This window comes from Lemur catta, chromosome 10 (assembly GCF_020740605.2).
Source record: "Lemur catta isolate mLemCat1 chromosome 10, mLemCat1.pri, whole genome shotgun sequence".
Taxonomy (NCBI): Eukaryota; Metazoa; Chordata; class Mammalia; order Primates; family Lemuridae; genus Lemur; species Lemur catta.
Window position 1 is genome coordinate 1,483,227 of NC_059137.1, and position 15,884 is coordinate 1,499,110.

General features: G+C 46.7%; 1 protein-coding gene across 3 annotated transcripts in view; it reads right to left on the minus strand.

Moving 5' to 3' along the window:
* CAMSAP1 (calmodulin regulated spectrin associated protein 1) overlaps positions 1-15,884 on the minus strand; it is a 72,531-nt gene that overhangs the window by 20,805 nt on the left and 35,842 nt on the right. For all 3 annotated transcript variants that reach the window (XM_045562062.1, XM_045562063.1, XM_045562064.1), the window contains 2 exons: positions 9,389-9,528; positions 9,200-9,296 (listed from right to left, as the gene is read on the minus strand). In XM_045562062.1, the coding sequence (XP_045418018.1) occupies positions 9,200-9,296; positions 9,389-9,528 (237 nt within the window). The remainder of the gene's footprint in view (positions 1-9,199; positions 9,297-9,388; positions 9,529-15,884) is intronic.

Consider the following 15,884-nt stretch of genomic DNA (forward strand, 5'->3'; position numbering starts at 1 on the left):
TAAATATAATATACTTTAAATGTAAATGGATTAAACTCACCAATAAAAAAATACACTGGCTGAAAGGATCAAAAAACCCAGATCCAACAATACACTGCCTACAAGAAACTCACTTCAGACTGAAGGACACACAAAGGCTGAAAGTGAAGGAATGAAAAAAGATATTGTAGGCAAATGGTAATCACAAGACAGTAGGAATGACTGTACTTAGAAAAAACAGACTTTAAGTCAAAAACTGTCTCTAGAGACAAAAAAGATCTTTACGTAATGATAAAAGGATCAATTCAACAGGAAGATATGACAATTATAAATGTATATGTACCCAACATCAGACCTAGTATATAAAGCAATATTGACAGATCTGAAAAGAGAAATACAGACACAAATATAACAGCAGGAGACTTCAGTACTCCACTTTCAACAATGGGTAGAACATCCAGACAGGAAGTCTATACAGACAGCCGACTTGAACACTACAGACCAAACGCACCAGACAGACACACAGACTTTCCACCCAACAGCAGCAGAACACACGTTCTTCTCAAGCACACATAGCCCATTCTCCAGGTTGGAGCCTATGTTAGGCTACAAAACAAGTCTTTAAAAATTTAAGAAGACCAAAATCACATAAAGTATCTTTTCCAAACACAATGGAATGAAACCAGAAATCAATAACTGCAAGAAAACAGGAAAATTCACAAATATGTGGAAACTAAACTACACCCTCTTAAACTACTGTGCCAAAAAGGAAATCAAAAGGAAATTTTTAAAATATCTCAAGATAAATGAAAATGAAAACACAACACACCAAAACTTATGTGATGCAGCTAAAGTAGCACTAAGAAGGATGTCGGCAGCGATGCACACCTACACTAAAAGAAAAAAGACCTTGAACCAACCACCTAACTCAACACCTCAAGGAGCTAAAAAAGGAAGAACGAACTAAGCTCAAAGCAGAAGGAAAGAAATAATAAAGATCAGGGTAGAAATAGATCAAATAGCAAATAGAAAAATAGAAAACAAATCAACAAAACTAAGAGTTAGTTTTGTGAAAAAATAAAAATCACAACCCCCTTAGCTAGATCAAAAAAGAGAGAGAAGACTCAAATAAGTAAAATCAGAAATGAAAGACGAGACATTATAACACACATCTCAGAAATAAAAAGGGTCACAAGGGACTACTGTGAACACTTAGATGCCAGACTGAATAATGAAGTTGTGGACAAATTCCCAGAAACGGGAAACCTACCAAGCCTGACCAAGGAAGAAACAGAGAGCCTGAGCAGACCAACAGTAAATGGATCAGAGACCTCAACACACAGCAACGCCCAGGACCAGGTGTCTCCATGGGTGAATTCTACCAAACATTTAAAGAACTGATGACAATCCTTCTTCCAAAAAGCAGATGAAGAGGGGACACTTCCAAACACATTTTATGAGGCCAGCATCAGCCTGAGACCAAAGCCAGACAAAGGCATCACAAGAAAAGAAAACTATAGGCCATTATCTCTGATGAACACAGATGCAAAAGTCCTCAATAAAATACAGCAAACCAAATTCAGCGGCACCTCCAAAAGATTATACACTATGACCACGACCACGTGGGATTCACCCCTGGGAGCCAAGGTTGGTTCAACACATACAAATCAGCATGAAACACCACATTAACAGAGTAAAAGGTAAAAACCACATGACCACAATAGCATGTAGAAAAGGCATTTGAGAAAGACAACATCCATTCATGATAAAAGAAAAAAAAATCCACAGAAAATAGTTATAGAAGGAACTTACTTCAAACAAAATAATGACCATTTATGAAAAGCCCTCAGTGAACATTTTAATCAATGGGAAAAAACTGAAAGCCTTTCCTCTAAGGTCTGGAACAAGATAAGTGTGCTCACTACTGTCTTTTATTCTACATCGTACTGGAAGTTCTAGTCACAGCAATTAGGCAAGGAAAATTTTAAAAGGCATCCACACTGGAAAGAAGAAATAAAAACGTCTCTGTTTGCATAAGACATAATCCTACATGTAGAAAACCCAAAAGAGCCATAAAATAACTATTAGAATAAATGAATTCAATAAAATTGCAGGCTACAAAATCAGCATACAAAAATCAGTATCATTTCTATATACTAACAAGGAAATACATGCAAAAGAAATCAAGAAAAAAATCCTGGCCGGGCGCAGTGGCTCACACGTGTAACCCTAACACTCTGGGAGGCCGAGGCGGGAGGATCGCTCGAAGTCAGGAGTTCGAGACAAGCCTGAGCAAGAGTGAGACCCCTGTCTCTACTAAAAAAATAGAAAGAAATTAGCTGGACAACTAAAAATATATATAAAAAAATCAGCCGGGCATGGCGGCGCATGCCTGTAGTCCCAGCTACTCGGGAGGCTGAGGCAGGAGGATTGCTCAAGCCCAGGAGTTGGAGGTTGCTGTGAGCGAGGCTGACGCCACGGCACTCACTCTAGCCCGGGCAACAGAGCAAGACTCTGTCTCCAGAAAAAAAAAAGAAAACAATCCCATCTATGATAGCATCGAAAAGAACAAAATGCTTAGGAATAAATTTAACAAAGGAGGTGAAAACTATAAAACAATGATGAAGGAAACCGAAGAAAACACAATAAATGTAAAGATATCCCACGTTCATGGGCTGAGAACTTAACATTGTTAAAATGGCCACACTGCTAACTGTGATCTACGGATTCAGTGCGAACCCTATCAGAATTCCAATGCACTTTCCACAGAAATAGAAAAACAATACTAAATCCACATGGAACCACAAAAGACCTCACATAGCCAGAGCAATCTTGAGAAAGAAGAACAAAGCTGAAGGCATCAACACTTCCTAATTATAAATCATACTATAAACTTATAGTGATCAGAGCAGCATGACACCGGCATAAAAACAGACATAGACCAATGTACAACAGAACAGAGAGTCCAGAAACAAATCCACACATTTATAGTCAACAGATTTTCAAAAAGGTGCCAAGAATACACAACGGGGAAAGGACAGTCTCTTTAATAAATACTGGGAAAACTGGATATCCACATGCAGAAGAATGAAATTGGACACTTATTTCATTCCATACACAAAATCAACTCAAAAAGGATGAAGTAAAGACTTTAACCTAAGACCTGAAACCGTAAAACTCCCAGAAGAAAACACAGAAAGCAGGCTCCTTACTGGCCTCAGCAATGATTTTTTTGGATATCACACCAAAAACACAGGGAACAAAAGCAAAAATATACAAATGAGACTACCTCAAACTAAAAATGTTACACAAAGCAAATAAGCAACAAAATGAAAAGGCATCAGACTGGGAGGACATATTTGCAAACCATATCACTGATAAAGGGTTAATATCTAAAATATATAAGCAATTCAACTCGATAGCACAAATACAAATAAGCTGATTTTAAAGGTAGTCTATGGCATTAAATAGATATTGTTCTAAAGAAGACACACAAATGGCCAATAGGTATATGAAAAGTTGCTCAACATCACTGATCATCAGGGAAATGCAAAACAAAACCACAATATCCCCACACCTGTTGGGGTATTATCTAGAAGACAAGAGATAAGTGTTGGTGAGGATGTGGGAAAAAAGGGAACCCTTGTACACTGTTGGTGGGAAAGCAAATTTGTAGAGTCATTATAGGAAACAGTGTGGGGTTCCTCAAAAAATTAAAAATAGAACTACCAGATGCTCCAGCAAGCCCTCTTCCAGGCACCTGCCCAAAGGAAGTGCGATCAGTCTAAGGGCACCCCGCTCCCACGCTCACCGCAGCCCCGTTCACAGCAGCCACGTGCAGAACCAACCTGCGTGCTGAGGACAAGGGATGAAGAGCTGTGATGCACACACGCAAAATGGAGTATTATTCAACCTTAAAAAAGGAGCAAAACCTGTCATTTTTGGCAACACGGATGGACCTGGAGGACATTATGCCAAGTAAGCCAGACACAGAAAGAAAAACACTGCTTGGTCACACTTACATACGTGGACTCCTAAAAACCGGCACTTAGAGAAGCAGAGACAGCAGGCTGCTGCCAGGGCTGGAGGGTGGGAGACAGGAGATGTTACCCAGAGGGCACAAAGTTTCAGCTATAAGACCAGTAAGTTCTTGGGACCTGAAGGACAGCATGGGGACTACAGTTAATAGCACTGTACTATTACTTGAAATTTGCTGAGAGATTGTAAGTGTTCTCAGCACGCACACGCACAGAGATAATTCTGTGAAGAGATATGAATTAGCTTGACTGTGGTATGTATACAAGAATATCAAAACATGATGCTGTACATCTTATATATATACAATTTTAATCTTCCCTCCCAGCCACTGGGCCCACCACCAGGGTGACATCCAGCAAAACCCATGCCTGGGAGGAGGGGCAAACCTCTCCAAGAAGCTGCAGGTGCAGCCAGCAGGCCCAGCAGAGCCAGGGGAGGGCATGTGGCCCTGGACTCTGAGGGCCAGCCCAGGGTGCTGATTTGGGAGCACTCCCGGGACACAAGACCCAGCACGAGCCCAGGCTCACAGTGCATGCGTTTTCCCGGGAAGGGCCTTCCTAATCAGCAAGGGGAGCCACCAGAACTGCCATAGACAGCGGAGGACAGGTGAGGACTCAGAGGAGCCTGCAGAGGCTCAAGGGCACGTAGTCAGAGGGGTGGCAGCAGCAGCAGCAGGCAGCCCCCTGCTGCCTCTTCTGAGCCCCAGGGCTGCCCGAGCAACAGGCGCAGGGGCAGTAATCACCCACGGCAACGCCAGGGCGGGAGGCGGCTTCCCAGGTAAGAGGCCAGGGTGGCTGCCATTACTATAATGAAGTGCAGGGCTGCAGGGGTGGCCACGGGCCAGGGGAGTCATGGAAAACTGGAAAGAGCACGGCTTCCCCGGGGACAAAACAGCCACGTGGCGGCAAGGGCACTGGTCAAGCCGTCTCGTGAGAAGCAACCAGGAACGATGAGCGGGCGCTACGGGCAGCTGTCCCACAGGGACTCAGGACTCCATGCTAGAGGGAACCAAATTACACCCTAGTGGCATAAGAAGGTATTTTAAACTAAAGCCCTCTGCTATCCAACATATTAGGAAAGCAGATGATCTGACCAGAGGGAGCTGCAGAGAAGCATAAACACAGGCCCCTACCGCCCCCACCCCACAAGCCTACTGGTCTTTCCTGTAGAAACCCGCCTGCCCTCCACAGAAGCCTCCTCCCTGGGAAGTCGGGAGACTGAGCCCCCAATTCTAGCAAGCCCCTTCTGGGCCCTTCGCACGCACACAACTGTCTTTTCTCCTGGAACCCTTCCTGCCAGTGTTTCCTCCCAGCAGTGCCTGCCCCGTCTCTGAGACCAGCACCGCTACCGTGAGGGCACATGGCGATGACTCCCACCCCAGAGGGGCCACCAGCCGCATACCCAGGACACGTCAGGCCATTATTCCATTCTACGCCTCTCACTGACACGGAGGAAACAGCAGCCACGATGCCTCTGGGACCTGGAGGGAGCACGGCGTACCTGGGAACACTGCTCTGGTCCAGGTGGCCCAGAAGGCTTCGACTGGGGCCCAGAGAAGCAGAGTGCGCCTGGGCAGGGGCCGGCTGCAGTGTGAGCAGCCTTGCCCTCCGTGCCACACAATTCAGCAGACCGTGTGGCACTACAGGTATAACATGCCACGTGGAGTCTACAGCAAGCCTGGGTCCTGGGACTCTGAAGCCACAGACAATCACACAGCAGGCCCTGGTGTGCTCTGGTCACGGGACACCCACTACCATGTGCCCAGAACTGCTCATCAGAAGTTGAGTCCTGCTGGCCACTCACTCCAGGGCATAGGGTCGGTCAAAGGCATAGGACATGCTACCTTGAGGCTGAGCCTGCAGAGGCCCAGGGGCACCGGCTGGAGGAGCACAGGGACCAGACCCCCGTGAGCCAGCACTGTAGCACCCACAGAGGATGGAAAAGGACAAAGCCCACGCCTGGTTAACAGATGGATCTGTTCAGAACGCAGACAGACTCTGCCATCAGCCACTCTCATGACGGAATGAGGGGCACACGTGTGAAGGGCCAGAGGCAGGGACGGAGACAAAGGGCAGGACTCCCACCTGGCGAGGCTGCTAGAGACCAAAGCCACCTCTAATGCGGCACCAGCCCTTCAGAAGATCAACCAGCCACCCGACAGCAGCCAGAAGGGCCAGCGACTCATTCTGATGAGAGCAGACCATGCCCTGTGTCCGAGAGTTTGCCTTCCTGGCCACAGGGCTCCAGTCGGCACCACTGCCGCGTGCTTGACAGAGCAGGACCTACTGCACAGGGTCCCACACAACACTGTGTCAGTCCAGGGACACACCTACAGCCTGGGACCTGCAGAGGGGAGGGGGAACGACCACAGGACTCACTGGCCATGTCACATCCCAGAGGGAACTGTAAGCTACAGCTGCTTCCTGGCACTGCCAACTCCCTGTTCCCAGGCACCGGTGGGCAAGAGAAGGGGCCACCACTGAGACCTCTCTGGCTCTGGCGGCTCCACACGCGCAGTTCCCTCTGCCATCCGCTGCCTCCAAGTCCCCCTCCTCACTTTGCCTAAAAATAACACTCTTCCTTTGGAGCCAACTCCTCCTCCCAGTCTCTAGCACATTGGCCACAGGTTCGTCACGGCACACACCAAAACGTCCGAGGGTCGAGTTAACCCAGCTGCCTTTCACAACAGTGCTTAGAGGCCAGCCGGCCCCAGCGCCTTGCTCCCAGTCCTTGCTGAGCGAATTAACGTCAGGCAGGAGACGAGGCTCTCAGGAGCAGCAGCGAGCCCGAGGCAGGCCAGAGTGGGAAGGGGCACGTGCAAGCCGGCACTCACATGCGGGCCCAATGGCAACAGGCCTCCCTAACCAGGCAGAACAGACTCAATCACCCCTTAAGCAACAGGAGCCCTCAGAGGTCCCTGAGCTGCCAGTGTCCTGACAACGGCGGAGAAAGGCCATGCAGAGGAACCAGGAGAAGCCAGAGTGGGCAGAGCGGAGACAGGCGTGAAGGTGCGGAGCGGGGAGAGCATATTCTGCAAAGAGCAGGAAGAACGGAAAGCACTCTAAAACCAGCCGCTGGCAAGGCCTGCACTCAGGGCTAACCTGAACTGGGACGGAAGCGGGTTTAAGAGTGACTGCAGTGTTTCTGTCTAGAAGATGGAACAGGTGTCCAGGGAAGAAGAGTTGGGAAAGAAAGTCAGTCCACGGATGAACTGGTTCTAGGCCATCCGTGAGGAACTGAGGTGATTTAAGAACATTCAAACAGCAAAAGCTAACCAAGCAGTCTTCTAAACTCTGTCTGTATTCCTTTGTATTATAAACTATACATACACCCAGAAACTGCAGAAAAACATACACAGAGCTTAACAAATAATTATAAAGCAAAATCCACCTAACTACCACTCGGGTCCAGAAGGGAAAATCACCAGCCCTCCAGGAACCCCCATGTACCCCAAAAGGAACCTCCTCTCACCACTGATCACGCCTTCCACACACGCACATACACACACACGTATCTCTCCCCTCGGAGATGCAGCAGAGTTCTGCCTGCTCCCAGCTCTCTGTGAAGAAAGTCGCCTGTGTGATATTCGGTGCCTTTACTACTGAGGTTCGCCCTGGTGGCTGCAGCTGCTGTGCAGCACCCCACCGCATGACAGCAGCACTGTGTACCCACCCCACCGCAGACACTCGGGGGCTTCTTTCTTGCCACTCCCTAGGAGCACAGCTGCTCCGAGCACTCCCCCCGACTCCTGACGCACAAGCACCCCATCTCCCGGGGTGTCCACAACAGGATGGGTTTGCTAAGCCAAAGGCAGACAAACCGCAGCACTGGGCAACGCCCAACATTTTCCAAAGAGGCTGCCCCAATTCACACTCTTGCCAGCAGCGGTGAAAGTTGCCTCCCTGGACAATTTCCTCAACACCTGGCACTGCCCCCTGCTTTGCCAACCCAGCGGGTGTACGTCTGTGTGCGTACAAGATGCTTGTCCTCAACACCTGGCACTGCCCCCTGCTTTGCTGACCTGGAGGGTTGTGTGTGTGCGTATAACATATACAGATCCTCGTCTATACCAAAGTTATCTCCTGATAAACCAACGTTAGTTAAAAATATCATAGGCCAAAAATGCATTTAACACACCTAACCTACCAAAGATCATAGCTTAACCTAGCCTACCTTAAATGTGCTCAGAATACTTACATTCCTACATCTAACACAAAGCCTACTGTATGATAAAGTGTTAAATATTTCATATAATTCATGGAACGCTGAACTGAAGAAGAATGGTTATGTGGTACTGAATGCACATCACTTTTGTACCATTGTAAAGTCTAAAAATCTTAACTGGAATGATTGTAAGTTGGGAACCATGTGCATGTCACTTTGTTTTAACTGGCAAACCTCCCACTGTGGAGGCTGAGCGCCCTTCCATAAGTTAATTGGGCATCCAGGGTCCCACTTTCATGGAGCACCTGTTATTTTCCTACTGGTTTTTCTTTCTTCTTATTGATATGAATGAGCTCTTTACATAATCTGGATACTAGTTATTTACCTATTATACACATCACATGTATCTTTTCCCCCTCTACGGCTAGTTGGGATTTTTTTGAAGTTTTTATCATCTTTCAATGAAAAGAAGATCTTAATTTTAATGTGCCTCAATTTTCAACCTTTTCCTTTGTGGTTAATACTTTTATATTCTTTATAAGAAATCATTTCCTAACCCAAGGTCATGAAGACATTCTCCTATATTAACTTCTTAAAGCTTTCTAGATTGTCAAGGCTAGAAGATTATTTCATTCTGCGGTAAACAGACTTTTTTTTTGCCTTGTTTTAGGGGAAAGTAAGAATTCCGGAGGGTGAGAGCAGCCATCATGGAATAAGGTGGAGCGGTGCTTCCTGACCGAGAAGTTCATCAGAACCACCTGGAAAGCTTTTCCCAAATTACTCAGGCCCGTCCCTTGGATTCTGACTCTACGGGACTGGGGGGTGCTGCACGGATTGAAGGAGCTGAGTGACTCTGACGAGGACCACAACAGAAAAGTCGCAAACAAGACACTAAGGCAATGACACAGGTCTCTGTATTTCTTAAATATAAAAACCATCACTGTACAAAAACGTGGAGCTAATTAATAGGACTCCATCAAGGAAACTGCTACCGATCCATAGGAAGTTTGTCACTCACCATCTTTCAGCTCCTGAACATCCCTGGGCTGAACAAAGTCTGGTTTGACGTTCTCAAACCACCAGAAGAGCTCAGCAATAAAAACCATAACATTTGGCTAAAAGGAAAAACAAAGACAAAAAGAACAGGACATGATAAGTAGCTTATTCACGCAGTTTTAAAACCGTGTGTTCAATAATTCATTATTACCTTCAACACTAAGGGAGCATACAGCATGTCCTCCAAGGTGAGATAAAAGCATTTGTTAAGATACTCGTTGGAGAATTCTCTCAGGAGCCGGATGTTGTACAGACTGTCAGCCATCGACGTTACCTCCTTCAAGCATATGTCTGGCAGACGGAAAGAAATTCCAATTTATTATGAAGATATCCTGCTTCATAGGAGTACTGTGCGTGTGTACAGAGACATAAAATTCTGAACCAAAAAACATTTTATATAAAGGTAATGGTGACACTTAAGGTAACAACATTAAGAGATTTAAACATTACAGTAAATATTACAAGTAACACTAAATATAAAAGGAAAAGCACTCAAAAAAACAAAAACAAAAACAACAACCTGGAGAAAACTCTCAGGTCTGAATTTGGCGGTGAACACCCACCCGTAAAGCCTGACAGAAATCACTGAGATCCGCGGTTCCCAACCCGAGCTGAGGACCAAGAAGGGTCTGTGTGGCCTGCTGGGAACCTGGCCGCACGGCAGGAGGTGAGCGGGAGGTGAGCGGCAGGTGAGCGGTGCAGCTTCATCCGTGTCCACAGCTGCTCGCCATCCTCACAGCAGCAGCGCTAGGCTCCCACACGAGCGCCAGCCCTGCCGTCCACTGCTCCCCCTGAGAATCCGAGGTGGCGCTGAGGCCGCAATGCTACTGGTGCAGCGCTGGGAGGTCTGGCTGCACAGTAAATGTGATGCGCTTGATTCATCCTGGAACCATCCCTCCAACGGTGCCCTCTCTCCTCCTCCCCCTCCACACCTCCCCACCCCCACCCCTGGGGGAAAAATCTTCTTCCATGAAACTGGTTCCTGGTGCCAAACAGGCTGGGGACTGCTCACTTAGATTTTAAGATTGGGCTTCCAAAATGAATAGTAACAATCACATTTTAGTTTATGAAAGAGCCCTGAAGCATGTAATTAGCAAACATTTAACCAAATTTTTTAGGAACTGGAAACCCTCTGCATAAGGTTATTTCCCTGTTTGCAAAGGGTAGGAGGAAAGGAAAAGCATATATTTTAAAAGGCCCAGCTTATCCAAGTCCACTCAGTGACAATACATGCATTTTACTAATCACAAAAATTAAGTGACTATGCATAGCCCAAGTCTCCATCCGTGAAGAGGTGGGGGACAACTGGCTACTATTAATAGCATCTGGGGTGGGACAATTGTCCATTTCACTCTGCTTTGCAGGGTGCCAGGCCTCGCTGAGGACACGCCAGTGCACCACCTCCTGAGCCTAAGCGCTCCAGGTACGGGGTAGGGGGCTACTCTCACACAAGAACTGATAGAACAGCAGGATACAGCTCAAGACTAAATTAGAAGCGACTTAAGTTTATTTTGCCTGTACATATATTCATATTAAAACAGAGGAATCTGGCCAGGCGAGGCGGCTCATGCCTATAAATCCTAGCACTCTGGGAGGCTGAGGTGGGAGGACTGTTTGAGCCCAGGAGCTCAAGGCCAGACTAAGCAAGAGCAAGGCAAGACCCCAACCCCATCTCTACTAACAACAACAAAAAACCCCAGAAAAATTAGCCTGGTGTGGTTGCACACACCTGTAGTCCCAGCTAGTTGGGAGGTCAAGGCAGGAGAATCCCTTGAGCCCAGGAGTTTGAGGCTGCAGTGAGCTAGGCTGATGCCACTGCACTCTACTCGGGGGACAGAGTGAGACTCTGTCTCAAAATAAATAAATTAAAAATAAATAAAAAAATAAAACCAAGGAATCTGAGAAATAACTTATTTTTAAATAAACTTTATTTCTAAGAAAAAACCTGTTAAAAGCTGAGTAACTGTGCACATTTCTATTGATAAGAAATGTTTCTTTTTTAAAATTCTGATTATGAAATATTATAATAACATATCTTATCTGTTTCAGATCTTGTTTTGCTTTGGAAATAAAACACAACGGATGTTGCTGGAGCCCATCTCCCTCCCCAAGAGCAGCCACTGTCCTTCAGCTGCGAGGTGCCCTCCCCGTTCCTGCCGGAGTGCCGTGTCACACGTGGTCTGCATCCATCAGTAATGTAGCCACAGAGAGCACTGTCTTGGCTTTGTTAACTTTACATCAACGATATCAAAACTATGCCTTATGATTTTTGCAGCCTGTTTTTCCCCCAAAACTCATTATGTTTCCAAGTAGATCTATGTGGACATGGGTCATTTGTCATTCAACAGCTACGTGGTATTTCACAATTTTTAACTATGATAAAACATTCTGCAACAAGCAAGCCTGTGTGTGCTCCCTGCACGTGCACAGACAGGTGCTGCCCAAGTAACCCCGGGACGGGGACTGGCTGGGCCCTGAGCCACCCGCCCCTCCCGTGCCACACTCACGATGCTGCTCTCCGTGGCAGGGCCTGGACACCGCCACTCCCCACCCCCACCTCAGTGTCACATTTTAATTTATGCCAACTCGATGGGTGTGAAATACCTCTTTTTGAAACAGCAAGTCCCTGATTACTGGTGTGTTATTCCTTCATGTTTACTGGCCGTTAAAGATGACTCCTTCTGTGAAATCCTGTTCTTCCTTTGCCTCTGGATGGTTTGGGCGTTTTCTTCCTGACTTATAGGATTTCTTTCTGTACTGTGATTTCAAAAGGATTGTATGACAATCCTTTGTCAGCTTAAATTTGTTGCAAATACTCTCTCATGGAAATGGTTTATCATTTAATTTTGTTTATGATGTCCTTTTAGTCACACAAAAGTTTTAAATTTTAATATGGTTAAATGTAATAATCTTTTCTATTACTTGTGCTTGTTTATAATTTAAGTAATCCATCGCTACATCAGTATCATTGAAGTATTTTCCCATATTCTCTTCTCAAAGCTAATCTCGGTGGTTCAGGTTCGCACCCTCACTCCTGTCTCATGGGGGGTGGGGCCGCCGCGTGCTCCCGGCGGACGTTCCAACCAGCCAGACCTCCCTCTCCCCACCGCACCGCGAGGCCACCTCAAAGGACCAGGTTCCCTACCAACTGTTTCTTTTCCTGGTTCTGTGGGTTCTTCTGGTCCACCTGACTATCCCCAAGCCAAAACCTCACTGTTTTAGCTAATGTAAAGTTAAACAAAACTTGGTATTTGTACGGCAAGTACCTCATCTTTTTATTCTTCAAAATTAACTTGGCTGAAATCTGGGATAATAAGTAACAAAATAAATAATAAAAGAAACGGACTATAACCCACTGAATAAAATAAGCACCCATGAGGCCACGCTGACACACACCAACACATCAAGTGGGGGAGGCGCTCTTCCGGCAGCAGAACGCTCAGAGTGCTCGCTCACAATGCCAAGGATTGCTGATGCTAGAAACCATCCGGAGATGAGAGCGCTGCCAGGTGAGAGCTGGGTGAGAAAAGTGGCACTTACACTGTCCCAAGCCTCTCCCCACACATTACTAATTCATTATAAAGCAAAAAATAGTAACCTTAAAAGCAGAGAAACCCAGCACATGCCACCTAACCCAGTGAACAAAGCTGGCGTCAATGACACTGGGATTTCCTAACATTTGCCCTGCGGTGACGCACTCAGAAGAATACATCACAAGGAAACGGCAGACAGCCCCATCAACGGACACTTGACCAACTCACCGACATTAATCTTCAAAAACATCATGGTCAAGAAAGACAAAGGCTGGGAAACCAGACACGACAACAAAACAGGATGAGATGCTAGACTGAAAGGACATTACTAGGACAAATGACCAACTGAACAGGACTGCAGACTACTGTGCCAATGCTAACTTCCCGGTTTTTGTTGTGTTAGGAGAGTGCCTTTGCTCTCTCCAAATTATTCCCTCATGGCTCAAAGAGACACCACCACAAATGTGACACAGTGTAACAAATGGAAAATCTAGGCAAAAAATGTACAGGAATGTTCCTTGAACAAACCCCTGTAAATTTAAATTTGTATCAAAATAAAATGTTACAACACATTAACTTTGTTCTTTTGGCCCTTACTCAACCATATGAGTTTTCTCGATATGCCATATCAATTTCTGTGAAAATAAAAAGTATTTACCTGACTGGTAACAAATTTACAGAAAAATCTGGAGAAATCACAATTTTTGTGATGCTGCCTCTAGGCATCTAAGAATACTGTTTAAAGTCTTCTTCAAAACCTTAGAGAAAAGTTTATGATTTTTTCTTACATTTTTTAAAACATTTTTTACATCTTTTACTTTTACATATTTTCCCTAATGTTTTTTGTTGCGCTTATTCCCCAGAACTTCAGTTCTGGCTGCGTTATGGGCAGATACACCATAATCAGCTGATTCTGGGGTGTCTCGGGCTCCTCCTCCCAACCCCCTGCACAGCTCCGGAGGACCCGCGACAGGACACAAAGGTCTCCCTCGGAACCCTGTCTGCAGCAGGCTGGGTGGGGTCAATAAGATTATCGGGTCCAATCGAGTCACTGCGAGGCCAAGAACAAGCAGGAAGTGACTTTGCAGAAGCGATTCTCTCGGCACCGGCGGAGGGGGCTGCACAGACACGGCTCCACGGCTAAATTCCTGTTTTCTAACACTGTGCAGGGGATTTCCAAAGATACTTATAAGGAAAGCTGGCCTACAATTCTCTTCTCATAGTCTACTCCTGGTGTCAGGGAATAATCCCCTCTTACAAAAAGCTAGGGGGGATTACTCTCTGGGACAGTTTACGTAACACGAGCTGCCAATCCTGTGCAAGACTGGCAGAAGAGCCCAGCAATGCCAGTCTGTGCGGAGGAGCTTTGTGACTACTCCGTCTGTGTCCACTTACGTCACAGCTGTGGGTCCACCTGGTTGGGCTCCCATCTCTCTGGGTTCAACAGAAAATCATCCATTTCATCTAACATTCCAAACGTAGATGACACAAAAACAGCCTCAGCATTTTTCTTACTTTAGTATCTACTAGATCTGTATTTACATCCTCTTACTTACTATATTCTTTATTTTTGTCTTTTTCTGATCCATCTTTCCAGAGGATTATCTATTTTATTAATCCTTTACTAAAACTAGCATTTAATTTCACATATTCTCTAAAAATTTTACATTTTTTCTATTTTAATTTTTGATATTGAATTTACCAAGAATTTATTAGTTTTTATTTTAATAAGGTACATAGTCTTTAAAATGCCAAGCAGTGTTTTTAAAAGCTTAAGAAAAACAGTTCTCTGCCCATTCCACTCCTTCTACCCTTTCTGCCTGCGGCCCGACACTCACCCTGGTCAGAGAACACTGTGCCCCATCTCCCAGCGGTCACTGGGGGGCAGGCCGCGACCTGCTGCTGTTGCAGTGGATGACGGCCGCAGCCCAGGTGCCCCACGGCCCTCCCCTGCAGTCACAGAGCAGGATGTGAGATAAACTCAGCATCAAACTCTGTACCCATCGCTACGTAGCAGTTCCACAGCTGAGCTGCACGGTGTCTCTGCTCACACCCCTGGTGCAACTATTTCCTGGATTCAATACTTGGCTCGTTTCTTCCCCAACTTTGCTGCCTCTAACCAGGCTGGCACACCTGCCCCTCCTGGGCTTTGTCCCGGTGCACTCCCGGGACCGTCCACGGAAAGGCTGGTGGCTCCCACCGCCCCGTGACGGTCATGCACCCTGGATGGAGCCACTCTCCCTGGCACTGGGTCCAGCTGTCCTGCTTCCAGGACTGTGGCCTGATGTCATCGGATTCCCTGTCCTGTGTGTGACCTGCTGGGTCCCTCTAGTCACCCAGGAGCCCCTCTTGCACAGGGGCAGAGTTCACCACAATGCCATCAGCGGGGGCTCTGCTTCAGTAACCCTGCTGGGTGCCCGTGGGTCCTTACTGCTTGGGCACTAGTGTCCTGGGGACGTTTTTCTGCATTTTTTTTCTTGGGGCTAAGTTCTTCTGTCCTGTTTTCTCTGTTCTCTTTCTTCTTAGGCTGATCCTCTGATTCTCCTACCTCTCTCCCTTATTTTTCACCTCTGCTTTTTGTTCTACTTTAAGGGAGATTTCTTCAACTCTGTCACCTAGTATGTTAGTGAATTATCACATATCAGTGACCGAATGTTTCCTTCCCAAGAGCTCTTCTGAGTCTAATCATTTTGTACGTCTTCCAGAGGTTCCTCCCCACAGCCCATCCTCGCTCCGAGGCCCCCCACCCTGTCTGGCATCTCTCCTGCACCGTCTCTGCTACTTTGGTTCTTGCTCAGGTCAGTGGCTTTCCTCAAACAGCAGGGCTCACTGTCCGCAGTCAAGAGGGAGGCAGCGGGGCAAGGGGTCTGGGAGAGGGCACTGAGCGGGGCCAGCTGTCGCACAGAGGGCTGCCGACAGCAGTGGCTGTGGCCTTCTTCCCAAGGCTTATTTCTACAGAGAAGAACCCTCCCCTGTCTTGTGCGTGGAGCAGATCAGCATCACAGAGCCAAGCAGGGACAGAGGCTTCCTGGGGAAGGTGAACCAAGAGAACTGTTCTCACCTTCCAACATGAAGAATTCTACACAAAAGCCCTGATTTCGGGATGTCACCTCA